This window comes from Salmo trutta, unplaced genomic scaffold, assembly GCF_901001165.1.
Source record: "Salmo trutta unplaced genomic scaffold, fSalTru1.1, whole genome shotgun sequence".
In the NCBI taxonomy this organism is placed as follows: Eukaryota; Metazoa; Chordata; class Actinopteri; order Salmoniformes; family Salmonidae; genus Salmo; species Salmo trutta.
In genome coordinates, this window is record NW_021822694.1 from 188,070 (window position 1) to 209,311 (window position 21,242).

A 21,242-nucleotide genomic window follows, 5' to 3' on the forward strand; every position below is an offset into this window, starting at 1 on the left:
ACGACCAGTCCCTACAGCATCTACACGACTAGTCCCTACAGCATCTACACGACCAGTCTCTACAGCATAATAGCATCTATACGACTAGTCTCTACAATATCTATATGACTAGTCTCTCCAGTATAATAGTATCTATATGACTAGTCTCTACAGTATCTATATGACTAGTCTCTACAGCATCTATATGACTAGTCTCTACAGTATAATAGTATCTATATGACTAGTCTCTACAGTATAATAGTATCTATATGACTAGTCTCTACAGCATCTATATGACTAGTCTCTACAGTATAATAGTATCTATATGACTAGTCTCTACAGTATCCATATGACTAGTCTCTACAGTATAACAGTATCTATATGACTAGTCTCTACAGCATCTATATGACTAGTCTCTACAGTATAATAGTATCTATATGACTAGTCTCTACAGCATCTATATGACCAGTCTCTACAGTATCCATATGACCAGTCTCTACAGTATCCATATGACCAGTCTCTACAGTATCCATATGACCAGTCTCTACAGTATCCATATGACCAGTCTCTACAGTATCCATATGACAAGTCTCTACAGTATCCATATGACAAGTCTCTACAGTATCCATATGACTAGTCTCTACAGTATCCATATGACTAGTCTCTACAGCATCTATACGACTAGTCTCTACAGCATGTATACGACTAGTCTCTACAGCATCTATATGACTACTCTCTACAGTATAATAGTATCTATATGACTAGTCTCTACAGTATAATAGTATCTATATGACTAGTCTCTACAGTATAATAGTATCTATATGACTAGTCTCTACAGTATAATAGTATCTATATGACTAGTCTCTACAGTATAATAGTATCTATATGACTAGTCTCTACAGTATAATAGCATCTATATGACTAGTCTCCAGTATAATAGCATCTATATGACTAGTCTCTACAGTATAATAGTATCTATATGACTAGTCTCTCCAGTATAACAGTATCTATATGACTAGTCTCTACAGCATCTATATGACTAGTCTCTACAGTATAATAGTATCTATATGACTAGTCTCTCCAGTATAATAGTATCTATATGACTAGTCTCTACAGTATCTATATGACTAGTCTCTACAGTATAATAGTATCTATATGACTAGTCTCTACAGTATAATAGTATCTATATGACTAGTCTCTACAGCATCTATATGACTAGTCTCTACAGTATAATAGCATCTATATGACTAGTCTCTACAGTATCCATATGACTAGTCTCTACAGTATAATAGTATCTATATGACTAGTCTCTACAGTATAGTATCTACATGGATTTGGTGAGGGCCCCTACCCTCTTCGGTGTACATGAGGCCTGGTCTATCGTCTCCCACAGGTCTGGGTGGGGGCCACAGGGTCTTCAGATGCCCAGGGAGGGGGGCCCGGCCCTCAAAGTGTTCCATGGAGTGGGGGGGCTGGCTGACCGCTGCCCACGTGTACAGCTGGTCTTGCTGGGGGAAGAGAGGGAGATGAGGGTAGATTATATGGCATACATGAGGACATAAGGAGATAAAACAGCATAAGGGGACAATAGAGGAGATAAGGAGATATAAATGCTGTAAGGGGACAATAGGACATAGTGGTTCCTCATTTATAAGTTGTGAGTTTATGCCGAGGGACTTAGAGCTAATTTGTGGTCTAGTACGGTACCCTGCGTCACCACGTCATTACTCCAGACCACCACAAGGGGGAGCTAGAGACCTGATTATGGTTTTGGGTCATACGGTGTCTGACAATTAATGGGCGACATAAACCTAAGTAGAATGTGCACGACTTCAGAATTACTGACTAAAAACTGTTGTTTTAAGGTTTTTGTTATTTTTCTCTTACTGTAGTACTGTAGGCCACTCCTAACCGGTCACGTTGTACAGCGCCTGAGTGACACAACGGTCTAAGACACTGCATAGCAGTGCAGGCTGTGTTGCTACAGACGCTGGTTCAATACCCGTGCCGGCCTCGACTGGGAGACCCATGAGATGACTGTAGGTTTTAGTTTTTTCCTCTCTCTAAAAACATAAATAATTCGAAATAACAAACTGGCTTTATTTACAAATTAGTAACAAATGTCTCACCCCATGTTCAAGAATGGCCTTTTTCTTGCTCATTTGAAAATAAAATCTCCAAAATATTTAAGGGGCATTGCATTAATAATGGCGCTGACTAGGGACATGTTCCCACTGTTCTGTTCTTAGTGCCCGTCTGCACGTTCAAACTAGAACAACGGAACTAATAAAATGGCATCTTTATGCTTTCATTAATAAAATAAAAACACTCTTTCGAAATGCCGATGTTTATTTAGTTATAGATCCATAATGAATTACTATGGGAATAAATATCACTGAATTACATAAATATCCTCTAATCCTTTATATGTAATTAGTGGCGGAGAGTCACGTCATATTTTTCAAAATACCGTAGGGGACATGAGTCTCACTAGTGTTGAGTAATGTGCTGTTAAAAGTGGTGGTCTTATTTAAAGAGCATATTGAAGTTTGAAGCAATAGCCTACAACTATTTTAGCACCGTTTCGCAATGCTCTGAGACAAGCATGGGGACTGGTCTTGATAAAAATCTATGAGATTTTTTATGTTCACTTAATTTCCTTTTGGGTATTGGTTAGACTAGAATAAATAAAAAAATGAGGGTGCAGAAATGTTATGCTCTTAGTGTAAACTTCAGTTAACTAGGCAAGTCAGTTAAGAACAAATTCTTATTTTACAAGGAGAGTGTACTCCTTCCTCCCCGTCGGGGAATTGAACCCCAGTCCCCCGCATGTACTGCCAGCACAACATTGGGATTCTTTAGCTAAACAGCCCAGTACTGTACTCCCGACCATCACGTTGTACAGCGCCATATTTCCCGTTCCATCCTAACGGAAACCCAGAGGGTTTTTAATTTTTCTTGGAATAGAAACACCATAATTTTAATCAAATTAATTAAGCAAGTACCAGTCAAAAGTTTGGACACCTACTCATTCCAGGATTTTATTTTATTTTTTACAATTTTCTACATTGTAGAATAATAGCGAAGACATCACAACTATGAAATAACACAGATGGAATCAGTTAAGAACAAATTCTTATTTACAAGGACAGCCTACTCCTTCCTCCCCATCGGGGAATTGAACCCCGGTCTCCCACGTGCCCGAATTATCTAGTACAGCAATTATTGAAGGTACTTGAGGTGACCGAGAAAGTCTGGACATGGCCTGCTCTCCCTTATGTAAGGAATTAGGCACTGTCCCATGTTTACTACAGTATGTACTGTAGGCTATGTTTACTTGTCAGACTGCACAGTAGCCTAATAAACAAATGCAGGTGGCTTATATCTTCAAAATGCTTTATTTTACAAAATGTAAAAGCATATACTGTACAGTACTGTATTTCTTCAGCATCTTTATGCTTTCGTTAATAAAATAATGAAAATAATCTTTCAAAATGCAGATGTTGATTTAGTTATGGATCCATAATGAATTACTATGAAATAAATATCACTGATTTTACAGAAATATTGGAACAAAGTTGTCCAATGAAGGCAAACAAATTGTTGCTTACTGGAAAATACTCTTTCAAACACACGGTCATGTTGTACAGCGCCATTTTGGCCATAAAAAATATTATTTCGGACTTTATTTAGATTACAAATCGCTCACTGTCTATTTTAACGAAATAATCTCAAATATTATCTCAAATATTCTATTCTTAAGATATATGTGTTGACTGAATATTAGCAAGTGATGTCTGCTAAATAATCAAGTTAAAATTTGTTTCTGGAGAAACCTAAACAACAAACTGGCTTTATTTAAAAACTAGTGAGAATGTCTCACCCCATGTTCAAGAACTGCCTTTTCCCCCCCTCGCTCGCTCACTCAAGGTTAAATTAAATCTCCAAAATAGTTACTTTTTAAACAAAGCGATTATTATCAATTAATTAAGAATAATATAAAAAGCCCCTCAGATATTCTCACAGATCCTAACGGGAAAATGCCCCTTAGATATTAATTTAGAATCGTCAAATACTCTAAATGTAATGTAGGCTATGTTTACTTGTTAGACTGCACAGTAGACTAATATCTTCAAAATGCTTTATACAAAATGTAAAAACATATACTGTAAGAATACTGTATTTCATCAGCATCTTTATGCTTTCGTTAATAAAATAATGAAAATAATCTTTCAAAATGCAGATGTTGATTTAGTTACGGGATCCATAACGAATTACTAAGGGAATAAATATCACTGAATTACAGAAATATTGCAACAAATTTGTCTAATGAAGGCAAACAAATTGTTGCTTACTGGAAAATACTCTTTCAAACACACGGTCACGTTGTACAGCGTCATTATGGCTATTAGCAGGGCTATATTTTGGCCTTTATAAATATTATTTTGGACTTTATAAATATTAATTTGGACTTTATTAAGATTACAAACCGCTCACGGTCTTTTTTTAAATGAAATAAATCTCAAACATTGTTATATATAGCCTTCTATTCTTAAGATATGTGTTGACAGAATTTATTAAGCAAGTGATGTCTGCTAAATAATCGAGTTTGATTTATTTCTGGAGAAACCTTTCTAAATAACAAAACTGGTTTTATTTACAAATTAGTGAGAATGTCTCACCCCATGTTCAAGAACTGCCTTTTTCCCCCCCTCGCTCACTCAAGGTTAAATGACATCTCCAAAATAGTTTTTAAACAAAGCGATTATTAATAATTAATTAAGAATTATATAAAAAGCCCCTCAGATATTCTCACAGATCCTAATGGGAAAATGCCCCTTAGATATTAATTTAGAATCCTCAAAATGTAATTATTGACGGAGAGTCAAGTCATTGAAAATAATATTTTTAGATACACTGTAGGTCCTACCATAGGCAGAATGAGTATTGGTTAGACTACAATTAGGGTGTGGAAATGTTATGCCCCTTAGATATTAATATAGAATCCTCCAATCCTCTTATGCTGTAGCCTCGACCGTCACGTTGTACAGCTCCATATTTTCCATTACATCTGAACGGAAACCCTGAGAGTTTGTTTTTCTCAGAATAGAAAATCCATAATAATCAAATTAATTAATCCAAATTTCTTAAAATCCATTTCTTAAAATCATTCCCATGTACTGTGTTATTCCCTATTTAGCCTTCCCTGTAGCTCAGTTGTAATGTAATAATGAAATGTATGCATTCACTACTGTAAGTCGCTCTGGATAAGAGCGTCTGCTAAATGACTAAAATGTAAAATGTCTAAAATGTAGTGCACTATGGGTCCTGGTCTAATGTAGTGCACTATGGGTCCTGGTCTAAAGTAGTGCACTATGGGTCCTGGTCTAATGTAGTGCACTATGGGTCCTGGTCTAAAGTAGTGCACTATGGGTCCTGGTCTAAAGTAGTGCACTATGGGTCCTGGTCTAATGTAGTGCACTATGGGTCCTGGTCTAAAGTAGTGCACTATGGGTCCTGGTCTAAAGTAGTGCACTATGGGTCCTGGTCTAATGTAGTGCACTATGGGTCCTGGTCTAAAGTAGTGCACTATGGGTCCTGGTCTAAAGTAGTGCACTATGGGTCCTGGTCTAAAGTAGTGCCCTATAAAGGGAATAGGGTGCCATTCTTCATTCTACAATCATATACGTCTACCAATCACATGGACTAATCCCATTTCAGACAGATCCCATTGGCTGTTGAGTGCAACGGAAACTCCATGACCGCTAAGTGACATCACATGCCGTGTGTACTCAACCATGTTAGATCGGAGAACAAAAAAAGGACCCGTCTCAAATGGCCCCCTATGGCCCCCGGTGAAAAGTAGTGCACTACATAGGGAATAGGATGCTACCGTACTTGGGACAGAGACACAGCCTTGTGCATATTGCTCCCATGCTAACCTGCAGGTGCTCAAACAGGTTGCATTTCCTGCGGACGGTCTGTTTGAGTTTAAGCCATGCTAGGTCCAGTCTCCTCTCCCTCTCCTCCCCTCTTCCCTGGCCGTTGATGGTTAGCAGCTCTCGGACTAGCTCAGGCACCTGAGCCAGCGCCACACACTCAGAGGCCCCCACATCATCATCATCATTATTAGCTAGAGCCAGAGAGGAGGAGGAGCTCCCATCGATCTCTACACCCGACTCTGACATATTCGCCATGTCCGCTTTAATCTGTCAGTTCCTGGACAGAATATTCCATTTTATGGCGCATAGCCTCTGGACTCTGCTCTATGCACCACTCCTGTTTGGACCATGTAGGTATTCCATTATCACCAGGAACGCTGAGGGAAAATGTGGAGTTTGCATTTAAGAAAAAGAAAAAAAAAATCAACAAATCCCTCGAGGTTGTAAACGGTGGTGTTTTTCCACCCTCTGCTCTGCTGTTCCTCTTCTGACAACACAGTGAGTTACTGCCAGTCTGGCACTTCTTTCCTTTCACCGGTCTGTGATCATGAAACTCCCTAAAAATGCTGCATCTGTGAAACTGCAGCAGTCCCCAGAAACAGTGGGCGTCGCTGCCCTCCCCTCCTGTTCTCATGGTAACTCTGACCCTGACCAGTCCATCCTCAGAGAGCCTGACATAGCAGACTGGTCTCTTCTCCCTGCTGTTCTTGTCGCTTCAGGCTAGTCACAGGGTTTGCAAAGGCTGATGGGGCTGCTTGCAGTCAGATCAGGTTGCTTTATGACTACGCTTTCTCTATACTGTTGCTCTGTGCTGCATAGGGAGGAGGAGGAGGAGTGGGGAGGGAGGGCATTGGCAGAGGCAGAGAAGGATCATATATTCACAGGTCAATGCCTGTGAGCTGCCCTGTCCCGTCCTCTCCTGCCTGTAATCAGCTATCGATTGCCTTCCTGTTCTCCCATGACCAGATCAGGGCATCAGGCTACAATCTGAAACCGGTCACATCTGTATACCTCTGAGGAGCACATGAGTCAGGCAGGGAGGGAGCAGAGAAGTGCTGTCATTCTCTGTTATAGCTACAACATGCAGCAGTACAGTGTTCACACAGCTAGCCAGGAGGCTGATCCCTCCAGAGAGACACTGTACCAACAGCTAGCCAGGAGGCTGGTCCCTCCAGAGAGACACTGTACCACCAACAGCTCGCCAGGAGGCTGGTCCCTCCAGAGAGACACTGTACCACCAACAGCTAGCCAGGAGGCTGGTCCCCCCAGAGAGACACTGTACCACCAACAGCTAGCCAGGAGGCTGGTCCCTCCAGAGAGACACTGTACCACCAACAGCTAGCCAGGAGGCTGGTCCCTCCAGAGAGACACTGTACCAACAGCTAGCCAGGAGGCTGGTCCCTCCAGAGAGACACTGTACCACCAACAGCTAGCCAGGAGGCTGGTACCTCCAGGGAGACACTGTACCAACAGCTAGCCAGGAAGCTGGTCCCTCCAGAGAGACACTGTACCACCAACAGCTAGCCGGGAGGCTGGTCCCTCCAGAGAGACACTGTACCACCAACAGCTAGCCAGGAGGCTGGTCCCTCCAGAGAGACACTGTACCACCAACAGCTCGCCAGGAGGCTGGTCCCTCCAGAGAGACACTGTACCACCAGCTAGCCAGGAGGCTAGTCCCTCCAGAGAGACACTGTACCACCAACAGCTAGCCAGGAGGCTGGCCCCTCCAGAGAGAGACACTGTACCACCAACAGCTAGCCAGGAGGCTGGTCCCTCCAGAGAGACACTGTACCACCAACAGCTAGCCAGGAGGCTGGTCCCTCCAGGGAGACACTGTACCACCAGCTAGCCAGGAAGCTGGTCCCTCCAGAGAGACACTGTACCACCAACAGCTAGCCAGGAGGCTGGTCCCTCCAGAGAGACACTGTACCACCAACAGCTAGCCAGGAGGCTGGTCCCTCCAGGGAGACACTGTATCACCAACAGCTAGCCAGGAGGCTGGTCCCTCCAGAGAGACACTGTACCACCAACAGCTAGCCAGGAGGCTGGTCCCTCCAGGGAGACACTGTATCACCAACAGCTAGCCAGGAGGCTGGTACCTCCAGGGAGACACTGTACCAACAGCTAGCCAGGAAGCTGGTCCCTCCAGAGAGACACTGTACCACCAACAGCTAGCCAGGAGGCTGGTCCCTCCAGAGAGACACTGTACCACCAACAGCTAGCCAGGAGGCTGGTCCCTCCAGGGAGACACTGTATCACCAACAGCTAGCCAGGAGGCTGGTCCCTCCAGAGAGACACTGTACCACCAACAGCTAGCCAGGAGGCTGGTCCCTCCAGGGAGACACTGTATCACCAACAGCTAGCCAGGAGGCTGGTCCCTCCAGAGAGACACTGTACCACCAACAGCTAGCCAGGAGGCTGGTACCTCCAGGGAGACACTGTACCAACAGCTAGCCAGGAAGCTGGTCCCTCCAGAGAGACACTGTACCACCAACAGCTAGCCGGGAGGCTGGTCCCTCCAGAGAGACACTGTACCACCAACAGCTAGCCAGGAGGCTGGTCCCTCCAGAGAGACACTGTACCACCAACAGCTCGCCAGGAGGCTGGTCCCTCCAGAGAGACACTGTACCACCAGCTAGCCAGGAGGCTAGTCCCTCCAGAGAGACACTGTACCACCAACAGCTAGCCAGGAGGCTGGCCCCTCCAGAGAGAGACACTGTACCACCAACAGCTAGCCAGGAGGCTGGTCCCTCCAGAGAGACACTGTACCACCAACAGCTAGCCAGGAGGCTGGTCCCTCCAGGGAGACACTGTACCACCAGCTAGCCAGGAAGCTGGTCCCTCCAGAGAGACACTGTACCACCAACAGCTAGCCAGGAGGCTGGTCCCTCCAGAGAGACACTGTACCACCAACAGCTAGCCAGGAGGCTGGTCCCTCCAGGGAGACACTGTATCACCAACAGCTAGCCAGGAGGCTGGTCCCTCCAGAGAGACACTGTACCACCAACAGCTAGCCAGGAGGCTGGTCCCTCCAGGGAGACACTGTATCACCAACAGCTAGCCAGGAGGCTGGTCCCTCCAGAGAGACACTGTATCACCAACAGCTAGCCAGGAGGCTGGTCCCTCCAGAGAGACCCTGTACCACCAACAGCTAGCCAGGAGGCTGGTACCTCCAGGGAGACACTGTACCACCAACAGCTAGCCAGGAGGCTGGTCCCTCCAGGGAGACACTGTATCACCAACAGCTAGCCAGGAGGCTGGTCCCTCCAGAGAGACACTGTACCACCAACAGCTAGCCAGGAGGCTGGTACCTCCAGGGAGACACTGTACCAACAGCTAGCCAGGAAGCTGGTCCCTCCAGAGAGACACTGTACCACCAACAGCTAGCCAGGAGGCGGGTCCCTCCAGGGAGACACTGTATCACCAACAGCTAGCCAGGAGGCTGGTCCCTCCAGAGAGACACTGTACCACCAACAGCTAGCCAGGAGGCTGGTACCTCCAGGGAGACACTGTACCAACAGCTAGCCAGGAAGCTGGTCCCTCCAGAGAGACACTGTACCACCAACAGCTAGCCAGGAGGCTGGTCCCTCCAGAGAGACACTAAGTACACCAACTCTGCATCCTCAAGCATTTATGACTTTCACTGTGTCACTGTGACCATAACAACAAGGTGGCTCTTGGTACAGGTACCATCACAGCCAGAAGAGGACTGGCCACCCCTCATAGCCTGGTTCCTCTCTAGGTTTCTTCCTAGGTTTTGGCCTTTCTAGGGAGTTCTTCCTAGCCACCGTGCTTCTACACCTGCATTGCTTGCTGTTTGGGGTTTTAGGCTGGGTTTCTGTACAGCTGACGTAAGAAGGGCTTTATAAATACATTTTGATTTGATTTGTGTTAGAGCTCAGAGCACTCCAACTCAGCAAAACCATATCTAAAAACATGTTCTGTTATAATCTCCAGGGCTATATAAATACATTTGATTTGTGTTAGAGGTCAGAGCACTCCAACTCAGCAAAACAATGGTGTTAAAATGTTCTCCTGGAAACCACGACGCCATATGGAGCGGATACCCACCCAGGGTTTCCAGTCAATTCACTCATGTCATGCGGCTGACATGCAGTAATGTTAAATAACTGTGTAGTAGCCTGTAGTTTATTATTGTTTTAACATGTTGTATTAACCTCTGAGGAAGCACAGTTCCCGCTCAGCCCAGTCAAAACTGTTCGCTGCTCTGGCACCCCAATGGTGGAACAAGCTCCCTTACAACGCCAGGACAGCGGAGTCAATCACCACCTTCCGGAGACACCTGAAACCCCACCTCTTTAAGGAATACCTGGGATAGGATAAAGTAATCCTTCTAACCCCCCCCCCCGAAAGATTTAGATGCACTATTGTAAAGTGGTTGTTCCACTGGATATCATAAGGTGAATGCACCAATTTGTAAGTCGCTCTGGATAAGAGCGTCTGCTAAATGACTTAAATGTAAATGTTAATTGTGACGGCCTCACGTTTTACAGGTACGGCGTACCCCACCACTATTTATTTTTCCCCGAGACGCCGTACCAGACCGCCTGGGTGTAACGGTAACAGAGGACTACCGTGTGCTGCAGACTGATGCAGGTATCCAGCATGATGACGGTGATGCTGTGATGAGTTAAGTAGGGAACAAAAGGCTGCTGGGAAATGTAGTCCAAGCACAACACACTGGGTAGATTGTGTGTGTGTGTGTGTGTGTGTGTCACAGAGCTCTTTGAAGACACCATCACGTCACAGCCAAAAAGACATGCCAACCAATCAACTTCTACAACACAGATCACATGATCCCCTCCAAATGGGAATGTCTTAATTCTAAGAGACTGAACCAATGGGGATATTTACTGTCTAACATACTGCATTTACATTACATTTACATTATTTAGCAGACGCTCTTATCCAGACGCTCTTATTTACTGTCTAACATACTGCACATCAACACAATGGGATATTTACTGTCTAACATACTGCACATCAACACAATGGGACTGAACCAATGGGATATTTACTGTCTAACATACTGCACATCAACACAATAGGACTGAACCAATAGGATAGTTACCACTGGGGGCGTTACCACTGGGGGGGTGGGGGGCGTTACCACTGGGGGGGTGGGGGGCGTTACCACTGGGGGGGTGGGGGCGTTACCACTGGGGGGTGGGGGCGTTACCACTGGGGGGGTGGGGGCGTTACCACTGGGGGGTGGGGGCGTTACCACTGGGGGGTGGGTGTGGGGGGTGGGGGCGTTACCACTGGGGGGTGGGGGCGTTACCACTGGGGGGTGGGGGCGTTACCACTGGGGGGTGGGGGCGTTACCACTGGGGGGGGGGCGTTACCACTGGGGTTGGATTGAAAACCTACAGGAGGGTCTCTCTCTCTCTCTCTCGAACAGGGTTGAGGGTACAGGTGTAGGATAAAATACTCACGTGGAACTTGCATGGCGCAGTGAGTTGTGGGTTGGACCCTCCTATTGTCTCTCTGAAGCAGTCAGTAAAAGGTAGTAACAATCCCATGGCCAGAATCCTAGAACACAGCTTCTCAGCTTCCTCTGGCTGGGCATCTTCCTGCTGTAGGAACAGCTTCTCTAGGAGAGTACGACCTGGAGGTAGAGAGAGACATCAATATTACTACAGTCTAACAGCTTCTCTAGGAGAGTACGACCTCATCAGTACTGTCTGTCTGTCTCCAGTTCAGTAGAGCTGCTGAACCCTCTCCTCTACCATCAGTACTGTCTGTCTCCAGTTCAGTAGAGCTGCTGAACCAACAGGGCTAATAATATTACAGCTGGCCCATTAGTTTATATAGACAGAACTAATGAATGGCCTTTTAAAAACGCCACCACTGGTTGTCATGACACCCGAGTTGCGTCTGAAATGGCACCCTGTTCCCTATGTAGTGCACTACATTTGACCAGGGCTCATAGGGTTCCAGTCAACAGTAGTGTTCTATATAGGGAATAGGGCTCTGGTCAACAGTAGTGTTCTATATAGGGAATAGGGCTCTGGTCAACAGTAGTGCTCTATATAGGGAATAGGGCTCTGGTCAACAGTAGTGCTCTATATAGGGAATAGGGCTCTGGTCAACAGTAGTGCACTATATAGGGAATAGGGCTCTGGTCAACAGTAGTGTTCTATATAGGGAATAGGGCTCTGGTCAACAGTAGTGCTCTATATAGAGAATAGGGCTCTGGTCAACAGTAGTGTTCTATATAGGGAATAGGGCCCTGGTCAACAGTAGTGTTCTATATAGGGAATAGGGCTCTGGTCAACAGTAGTGCTCTATATAGGGAATAGGGCTCTGGTCAACAGTAGTGCACTATATAGGGCTCTGGTCAACAGTAGTGCTCTATATAGGGCTCTGGTCAACAGTAGTGCTCTATATAGGGAATAGGGCTCTGGTCAACAGTAGTGCTCTATATAGGGAATAGGGCTCTGGTCAACAGTAGTGCTCTATATAGGGAATAGGGCTCTGGTCAACAGTAGTGCACTATATAGGGAATAGGGCTCTGGTCAACAGTAGTGCTCTATATTGGGAATAGGGCTCTGGTCAACAGTAGTGCTCTATATAGGGCTCTGGTCAACAGTAGTGTTCTATATAGGGAATAGGGCTCTGGTCAACAGTAGTGCTCTATATAGGGCTCTGGTCAACAGTAGTGCTCTATATAGGGAATAGGGCCCTGGTCAACAGTAGTGCTCTATATAGGGAATAGGGCTCTGGTCAACAGTAGTGCTCTATATAGGGAATAGGGCTCTGGTCAACAGTAGTGTTCTATAGAGGGAAAAGGAGGCCATTAGGGACTAAGCCAAAATAAGGCTAGTGAAGAGGCACTGATGCATGGCCTAACTTTACCCCTGGTTGTCAAGACACCCCGATATTAAGGGATATGATCTAGGGCCTATTCAGGAAGATGTGCCATTACGTGCCTTTCAGATAGAGTTATATGACGTAGAGCAGATCGACTATCAGACAGAATCACACCGTCAGATCCTTTCATTGTATTTCTATCTACAGTTCAGAACACGTCATCACTAAATTCACCGCTGGTAAAGCAGCATTTTGGATCGCTACTGAAGTAATTCAAAAGACTCCCATTCTGGGGATTAAAGTCAGAATACCATTTTTACAGTAGCTGGCAGGAGAAGAGGGGAGGGGGAGAGAAGAAGGAGGGGAGAGAGGGAAGGAGGGGGGAGGAACGGAAGGAGGGAGAATGGGGGGAGCAGGAGACAGCTCATAACTAGGAGAAGTACAGATTTAGAGAGGATTTAGAGGAGAGAGGAAGACAGCTCATAACTAGGAGAAGTACAGATTTAGAGAGGAAGACAGCTCATAACTAGGAGAAGTACAGATTTAGAGAGGATTTAGAGAGGAGAGAGGAAGACAGCTAATAACTAGGAGAAGTACAGATTTAGGGAGGAAGACAGCTCATAACTAGGAGAAGTACAGATTTAGAGAGGATTTAGAGAGGAGAGAGGAAGACAGCTAATAACTAGGAGAAGTACAGATTTAGAGAGGAAGACAGCTCATAACTAGGAGAAGTACAGATTGAGAGAGGATTTAGAGGAGAGAGGGAGACAGCTCATAACTAGGAGAAGTACAGATTTAGAGAGGGAGACAGCTCATAACTAGGAGAAGTACAGATTTAGAGAGGGAGACAGCTCATAACTAGGAGAAGTACAGATTTAGAGAGGGAGACAGCTCATAACTAGGAGAAGTACAGATTTAGAGAGGGAGACAGCTCATAACTAGGAGAAGTACAGATTGAGAGGAGAGAGGGAGACAGCTCATAACTAGGAGAAGTACAGATTTAGAGAGGGAGACAGCTCATAACTAGGAGAAGTACAGATTTAGAGAGGAGAGAGGAAGACAGCTCATAACTAGGAGAAGTACAGATTGAGAGGAGAGCGGGAGACAGCTCATAACTAGGAGAAGTACAGATTTAGAGAGGAAGACAGCTCATAACTAGGAGAAGTACAGATTTAGAGGATTTAGAGAGGAGAGAGGAAGACAGCTCATAACTAGGAGAAGTACAGATTGAGAGGAAGACAGCTCATAACTAGGAGAAGTACAGATTTAGAGGAGAGAGGAAGACAGCTCATAACTAGGAGAAGTACAGATTTAGAGAGGATTTAGAGAGGAGAGAGGAAGACAGCTCATAACTAGGAGAAGTACAGATTTAGAGAGGGAGACAGCTCATAACTAGGAGAAGTACAGATTTAGAGAGGAAGACAGCTCATAACTAGGAGAAGTACAGATTTAGAGGAGAGCGGTTCTGATATTAGAGGAGTAAAAGAGCTGCTCATGAATAGTGTGATGTCACACGCTCCAACAACAACAACAATAACAACAATAACAACAACGGGTGCAGACCGCCAGTGAAATGCAGACTAAAGGGTCCTTTTCCAACAATGAAAATAAAATGAATAAAAATGTGAAAATAGTGACAAGGAATATACACAGGGAGTACCAGGTAATAACATGGTTATACACAGGAAGTACCAGGTAATAACATGGTTATATACAGGGAGTACCGGGTAATAACATGGCTATATACAGGGAGTACCAGGTAATAACATGGCTATAGACAGGAAGTACCAGGTAATAACATGGTTATATACAGGGAGTACCAGGTAATAACATGGTTATACACAGGGAGTACCGGGTAATAACATGGCTATATACAGGGAGTACCAGGTAATAACATGGCTATAGACAGGAAGTACCAGGTAATAACATGGTTATATACAGGGAGTACCAGGTAATAACATGGTTATATACAGGAAGTACCAGGTAATAACATGGCTATATACAGGGAGTACCAGGTAATAACATGGCTATATACAGGAAGTACCAGGTAATAACATGGTTATATACAGGAAGTACCAGGTAATAACATGGCTATATACAGGAAGTACCAGCTAATAACATGGCTATATACAGGAAGTACCAGGTAATAACATGGTTATATACAGGGAGTACCAGGTAATAACATGGCTATAGACAGGAAGTACCAGGTAATAACATGGTTATATACAGCGAGTACCGGGTAATAACATGGTTATATACAGGGAGTACCAGGTAATAACATGGTTATACACAGGGAGTACCAGGTAATAACATGGTTATACACAGGGAGTACCGGGTAATAACATGGCTATATACAGGGAGTACCAGGTAATAACATGGCTATAGACAGGAAGTACCAGGTAATAACATGGTTATATACAGGGAGTACCAGGTAATAACATGGCTATAGACAGGAAGTACCAGGTAATAACATGGTTATATACAGCGAGTACCGGGTAATAACATGGTTATATACAGGGAGTACCAGGTAATAACATGGCTATATACAGGGAGTACCAGGTAATAACATGGTTATACACAGGGAGTACCGGGTAATAACATGGCTATACACAGGGAGTACCGGGTAATAACATGGCTATACACAGGGAGTACCAGGTAATAACATGGCTATATACAGGGAGTACCGGGTAATAACATGGCTATATACAGGGAGTACCGGGTAATAACATGGTTATATACAGGGAGTACCAGGTAATAACATGGCTATATACAGGGAGTACCGGGTAATAACATGGCTATACACAGGGAGTACCGGGTAATAACATGGCTATAGACAGGAAGTACCAGGTAATAACATGGCTATAGACAGGAAGTACCATGTAATAACATGGTTATACACAGGGAGTACCAGGTAATAACATGGCTATAGACAGGAAGTACCAGGTAATAACATGGCTATAGACAGGAAGTACCATGTAATAACATGGTTATATACAGCGAGTACCGGGTAATAACATGGTTATACACAGGGAGTACCAGGTAATAACATGGCTATAGACAGGAAGTACCAGGTAATAACATGGCTATAGACAGGAAGTACCAGGTAATAACATGGTTATATACAGCGAGTACCGGGTAATAACATGGTTATACACAGGGAGTACCAGGTAGTAACATGGCTATATACAGGAAGTACCGGGTAATAACATGGCTATAGACAGGAAGTACCAGGTAATAACATGGTTATATACAGCGAGTACCGGGTAATAACATGGTTATACACAGGGAGTACCAGGTAGTAACATGGCTATATACAGGAAGTACCGGGTAATAACATGGTTATATACAGGGAGTACCAGGTAATAACATGGCTATATACAGGGAGTATGAGGTAATAACATGGTTATATACAGGGAGTACCGGGTAATAACATGGCTATATACAGGAAGTACCGGGTAATAACATGGCTATATACAGGAAGTACCAGGTAATAACACGGCTATAGACAGGAAGTACCGGGTAATAACATGGCTATATACAGGAAGTACCAGGTAATAACATGGTTATACACAGGGAGTACCGGGTAATAACATGGTTATATACAGGAAGTACCACGTAATAACATGGTTATACACAGGGAGTACCGGGTAATAACATGGCTATAGACAGGAAGTACCAGGTAATAACATGGCTATAGACAGGAAGTACCAGGTAATAACATGGTTATATACAGGGAGTACCAGGTAATAACACGGCTATAGACAGGAAGTACCAGGTAATAACATGGCTATATACAGGAAGTACCAGGTAATAACATGGTTATACACAGGGAGTACCGGGTAATAACATGGTTATATACAGGAAGTACCAGGTAATAACATGGTTATATACAGGAAGTATATATATATATTTTGTGATGTTTTTGTTATTTTTGGTGTTCGGCGTGTATTTTGTCAGCTGTTTGAGCACATTACATTTTGTCTTTAGGCTGAAGTTCGGTAGCCAAACACTACGCCCCTTTGTCAGTGATTGGTCAACAGTTGGGATTGTTCAATGAAGTGTTTGTTGTAATTCAACAGAATAGTTTTAAATGCACATTTTTCACTTGAGAAAATGCACCGAACACAGTTAGACAGCAAGACATCCTCCGCAAAAAAACGTCAAATAATTACAGATGTCTTGAGTTATCTTGGATTAATTCAGTGTACTTGTTGCTACAGGGTCTCAAGTGTATAAAAATAATATTGACTATTTTCTCTTGTTTTTTTTTCGAGCAAAGATATTTTAAGTACGCGAGCACAGACATTTTTCCCCCTTTGCTAGCCAATATCTGCTAGGAGCAAACAATCTGTCTGCTGACTCCTTAAGAAGCATTTCCCTTCTCACTTCTATTGATGTAACACAGCATGAAAGCCCCGTCTTTCACCCCCATATACACACCATGCTCTGCACAACACGTTTCCATAGCTGTTGGGCTAAGGCTGTGTGTGTGTGTGTGTGTGTGTGTGTGTGTGTGTGTGTGTGTGTGTGTGTGTGTGTGTGTGTGTGTGTGTATCCTAGAGCCAAAGCTCACAGCTCATCCAAACTACAAATAAATGAAAATCCTGTCAGTTCTCAGACTCCTGTTCGTCGAGTGACATGCATCAGAAACCCTTTAAAGCTTCACATGTAAAAACTGATTCCACGGAGGGTCGAGTGTCTGTCGGTCCTCACTCCTACCTTGGACCTGACTGATGAATTTAAGGTCAGTAATTAGTCAAATCAACTCCACCTCACCTGGTGGTCCAGGTCTATATTGAAGGGAAAGACCAGCGGGCACTAGGCCCTACATGGAATGAGTTTGACATCGCTGCTTTAAAGCATGAAATATTAACCTTGTCCACAGCCAAGACCAGGGACGAGGAGGGACGGACCGACCGAGGGGGGGGTCACGATCGGGAGGGGAGCGACCAAGGGGGGGTAACGATCGGGAGGGGACTCCCTCTATCTCATGTCACCCTCTCCAGTAAGAAAACATTTCATTTGGTCCGTCAGTCCAAGGGAGAGCTCCTCTCTCTTCCATTCGTTCACAGTTAAAGAGCTAAGGCACCAAAACAAAGATCACGGTCTCATTTCGCCAACTGACCACCACACATCTCAATAGCATCTGTTTGTTTACGCTAAGTACTTAGAGAAGGAATGAACCACTGTCCAAATCCTGCCTATTAAACGCTCTAGTTCCACAACAGCAGCCAGCCTACCCTCCTAGTTCCACAACAGCCAGCCTACCCTCCTAGTTCCACAACAGCCAGCCTACCCTCCTAGTTCCACAACAGCCAGCCTACCCTCCTAGTTCCACAACAGCCAGCCTACCCTCCTAGTTCAACAGCCTACCTACCCTCCTAGTTCAACAGCCTACCTACCCTCCTAGTTCAACAGCCTACCTACCCTCCTAGTTCAACAGCCTACCTACCCTCCTAGTTCAACAGCCTACCTACCCTCCTAGTTCAACAGCCTACCCTCCTAGTTCAACAGCCTACCCTCCTAGTTCAACAGCCTACCCTCCTAGTTCAACAGCCTACCCTCCTAGTTCCACAACAGCAGCAGCTAGCCTACCCTCCTAGTTCCACAACAGCAGCTAGCCTACCCTCCTAGTTCCTCCTAGCCTACCCTCCTAGTTCGACAACAGCAGCCTAGCCTACCCTCCTAGTTCGACAACAGCAGCCTAGCCTACCCTCCTAGTTCGACAACAGCAGCCTAGCCTACCCTCCTAGTTCGACAACAGCAGCCTAGCCTACCCTCCTAGTTCGACAACAGCAGCCTAGCCTACCCTCCTAGTTCGACAACAGCAGCCTAGCCTACCCTCCTAGTTCCACAACAGCAGCCTAGCCTACCCTCCTAGTTCGACAACAGCAGCCTAGCCTACCCTCCTAGTTCGACAACAGCAGCCTAGCCTACCCTCCTAGTTCGACAACAGCAGCCTAGCCTACCCTCCTAGTTCGACAACAGCAGCCTAGCCTACCCTCCTAGTTCGACAACAGCAGCCTAGCCTACCCTCCTAGTTCGACAACAGCAGCCTAGCCTACTCTCCTAGTTCCACAACAGCAGCCTACCCTCCTAGTTCCACAACAGCAGCCTAGCCTACCCTCCTAGTTCCACAACAGCAGCCTAGCCTACCCTCCTAGTTCCACAACAGCAGCCTAGCCTACCCTCCTAGTTCCACAACAGCAGCCTAGCCTACCCTCCTAGTTCCACAACAGCAGCCTAGCCTACCCTCCTAGTTCCACAACAGGATTCTAGCCTACCCTCCTAGTTCCACAACAGCCTAGCCTACCCTCCTAGATCCACAACAGCAGCCAGCCTACCCTCCTAGTTCCACAACAGCAGCTAGCCTACCCTCCTAGTTCCACAACAGCAGCTAGCCTACCCTCCTAGTTCCACAGCAGCAGCTAGCCTACCCTCCTAGTTCCACAGCAGCAGCCAGCCTACCCTCCTAGTTCCACAACAGGAGGTAGCCTACCCTCCTAGTTCCACAGCAGCAGCCAGCCTACCCTCCTAGTTCCACAACAGCAGCTAGCCTACCCTCCTAGTTCCACAACAGCAGCCTAGCCTACCCTCCTAGTTCCACAACAGCAGCCTAGCCTACCCTCCTAGTTCCACAACAGCAGCCTAGCCTACCCTCCTAGTTCCACAACAGCAGCCTAGCCTACCCTCCTAGTTCCACAACAGCAGCCTAGCCTACCCTCCTAGTTCCACAACAGCAGCCTAGCCTACCCTCCTAGTTCCACAACAGCCTAGCCTACCCTCCTAGATCCACAACAGCAGCCTAGCCTACCCTCCTAGTTCCACAACAGCAGCTAGCCTACCCTCCTAGTTCCACAACAGCAGCTAGCCTACCCTCCTAGTTCCACAGCAGCAGCCAGCCTACCCTCCTAGTTCCACAACAGCAGCCAGCCTACCCTCCTAGTTCCACAACAGGAGGTAGCCTACCCTCCTAGTTCCACAGCAGCAGCCAGCCTACCCTCCTAGTTCCACAACAGCAGCTAGCCTACCCTCCTAGTTCCACAACAGCAGCCAGCCTACCCTCCTAGTTCCACAACAGCAGCTAGCCTACCCTCCTAGTTCCACAGCAGCAGCTAGCCTACCCTCCTAGTTCCACAGCAGCAGCTAGCCTACCCTCCTAGTTCCACAACAGCAGCCAGCCTACCCTCCTAGTTCCACAACAGGAGGTAGCCTACCCTCCTAGTTCCACAGCAGCAGCCAGCCTACCCTCCTAGTTCCACAGCAGCAGCCAGCCTACCCTCCTAGTTCCACAACAGCAGCTAGCCTACCCTCCTAGTTCCACAACAGCAGCCAGCCTACCCTCCTAGTTCCACAACAGCAGCCAGCCTACCCTCCTAGTTCCACAACAGCAGCCAGCCTACCCTCCTAGTTCCACAACAGCAGCCTAGCCTACCCTCCTAGTTCCACAACAGCAGCCTAGCCTACCCTCCTAGTTCCACAACAGCAGCCTAGCCTACCCTCCTAGTTCCACAACAGCCTAGCCTACCCTCCTAGTTCCACAACAGCCTAGCCTACCCTCCTAGATCCACAACAGCAGCCAGCCTACCCTCCTAGTTCCACAACAGGAGGTAGCCTACCCTCCTAGTTCCACAACAGCAGCTAGCCTACCCTCCTAGTTCCACAGCAGCAGCCAGCCTACCCTCCTAGTTCGACAACAGGAGGTAGCCTACCCTCCTAGTTCCACAACAGGAAGGAGCCTACCCTACTAGTTCCACAACAGCAGCTAGCCTACCCCCTTAGTTCCACAACAGCAGCTAGCCTACCCCCCTAGTTCCACAACAGCAGCTAGCCTACACTCCTAGTTCCACAACAGCAGCCAGCCTACCCTCCTAGTTCCACAGCAGCAGCCAGTCTACCCTCCTAGTTCCACAACAGCAGCCTAGCCTACCCTCCTAGTTCCACAACAGCCTAGCCTACCCTCCTAGATCCACAACAGCAGCCAGCCTACCCTCCTAGTTCCACAACAGGAGGTAGCCTACCCTCCTAGTTCCACAACAGCAGCTAGCCTACCCTCCTAGTTCCACAGCAGCAGCCAGCCTACCCTCTTAGTTCCACAACAGCAGCCAGCCTACCCTCCTAGTTCCACAACAGGAGGTAGCCTACCCTCCTAGTTCCACAACAGGAAGTAGCCTACCCTACTAGTTCCACAACAGCAGCTCGCCTACCCCCCTAGTTCCACAACAGCAGCTAGCCTACCCCCCTAGTTCCACAACAGCAGCTAGCCTACACTCCTAGTTCCACAACAGCAGCCAGCCTACCCTCCTAGTTCCACAGCAGCAGCCAGCCTACCCTCCTAGTTCCACAACAGCAGCTAGCCTACCCCCCTAGTTCCACAACAGCAGCTAGCCTACCCCCCTAGTTCCACAACAGCAGCTAGCCTACCCCCCTAGTTACACAACAGCAGCCAGCCTACCCTCCTAGTTCCACAGCAGCAGCCAGCCTACC

The 21,242-nt window shown here is 46.3% G+C and overlaps 1 protein-coding gene across 1 annotated transcript in view; it reads right to left on the bottom strand.

Annotated features, from left to right (window-relative positions):
• The window catches only part of LOC115183658 (formin-2), a 103,381-nt gene that overhangs the window by 79,198 nt on the left and 2,941 nt on the right, over positions 1-21,242 (bottom strand). Inside the window, exons 2-3 of the mRNA XM_029744763.1 lie at positions 11,378-11,550; positions 1,331-1,487 (exon numbers count right to left, since the gene is read on the bottom strand). Coding sequence (XP_029600623.1) covers positions 1,331-1,487; positions 11,378-11,550 — 330 coding nt within the window. The remainder of the gene's footprint in view (positions 1-1,330; positions 1,488-11,377; positions 11,551-21,242) is intronic.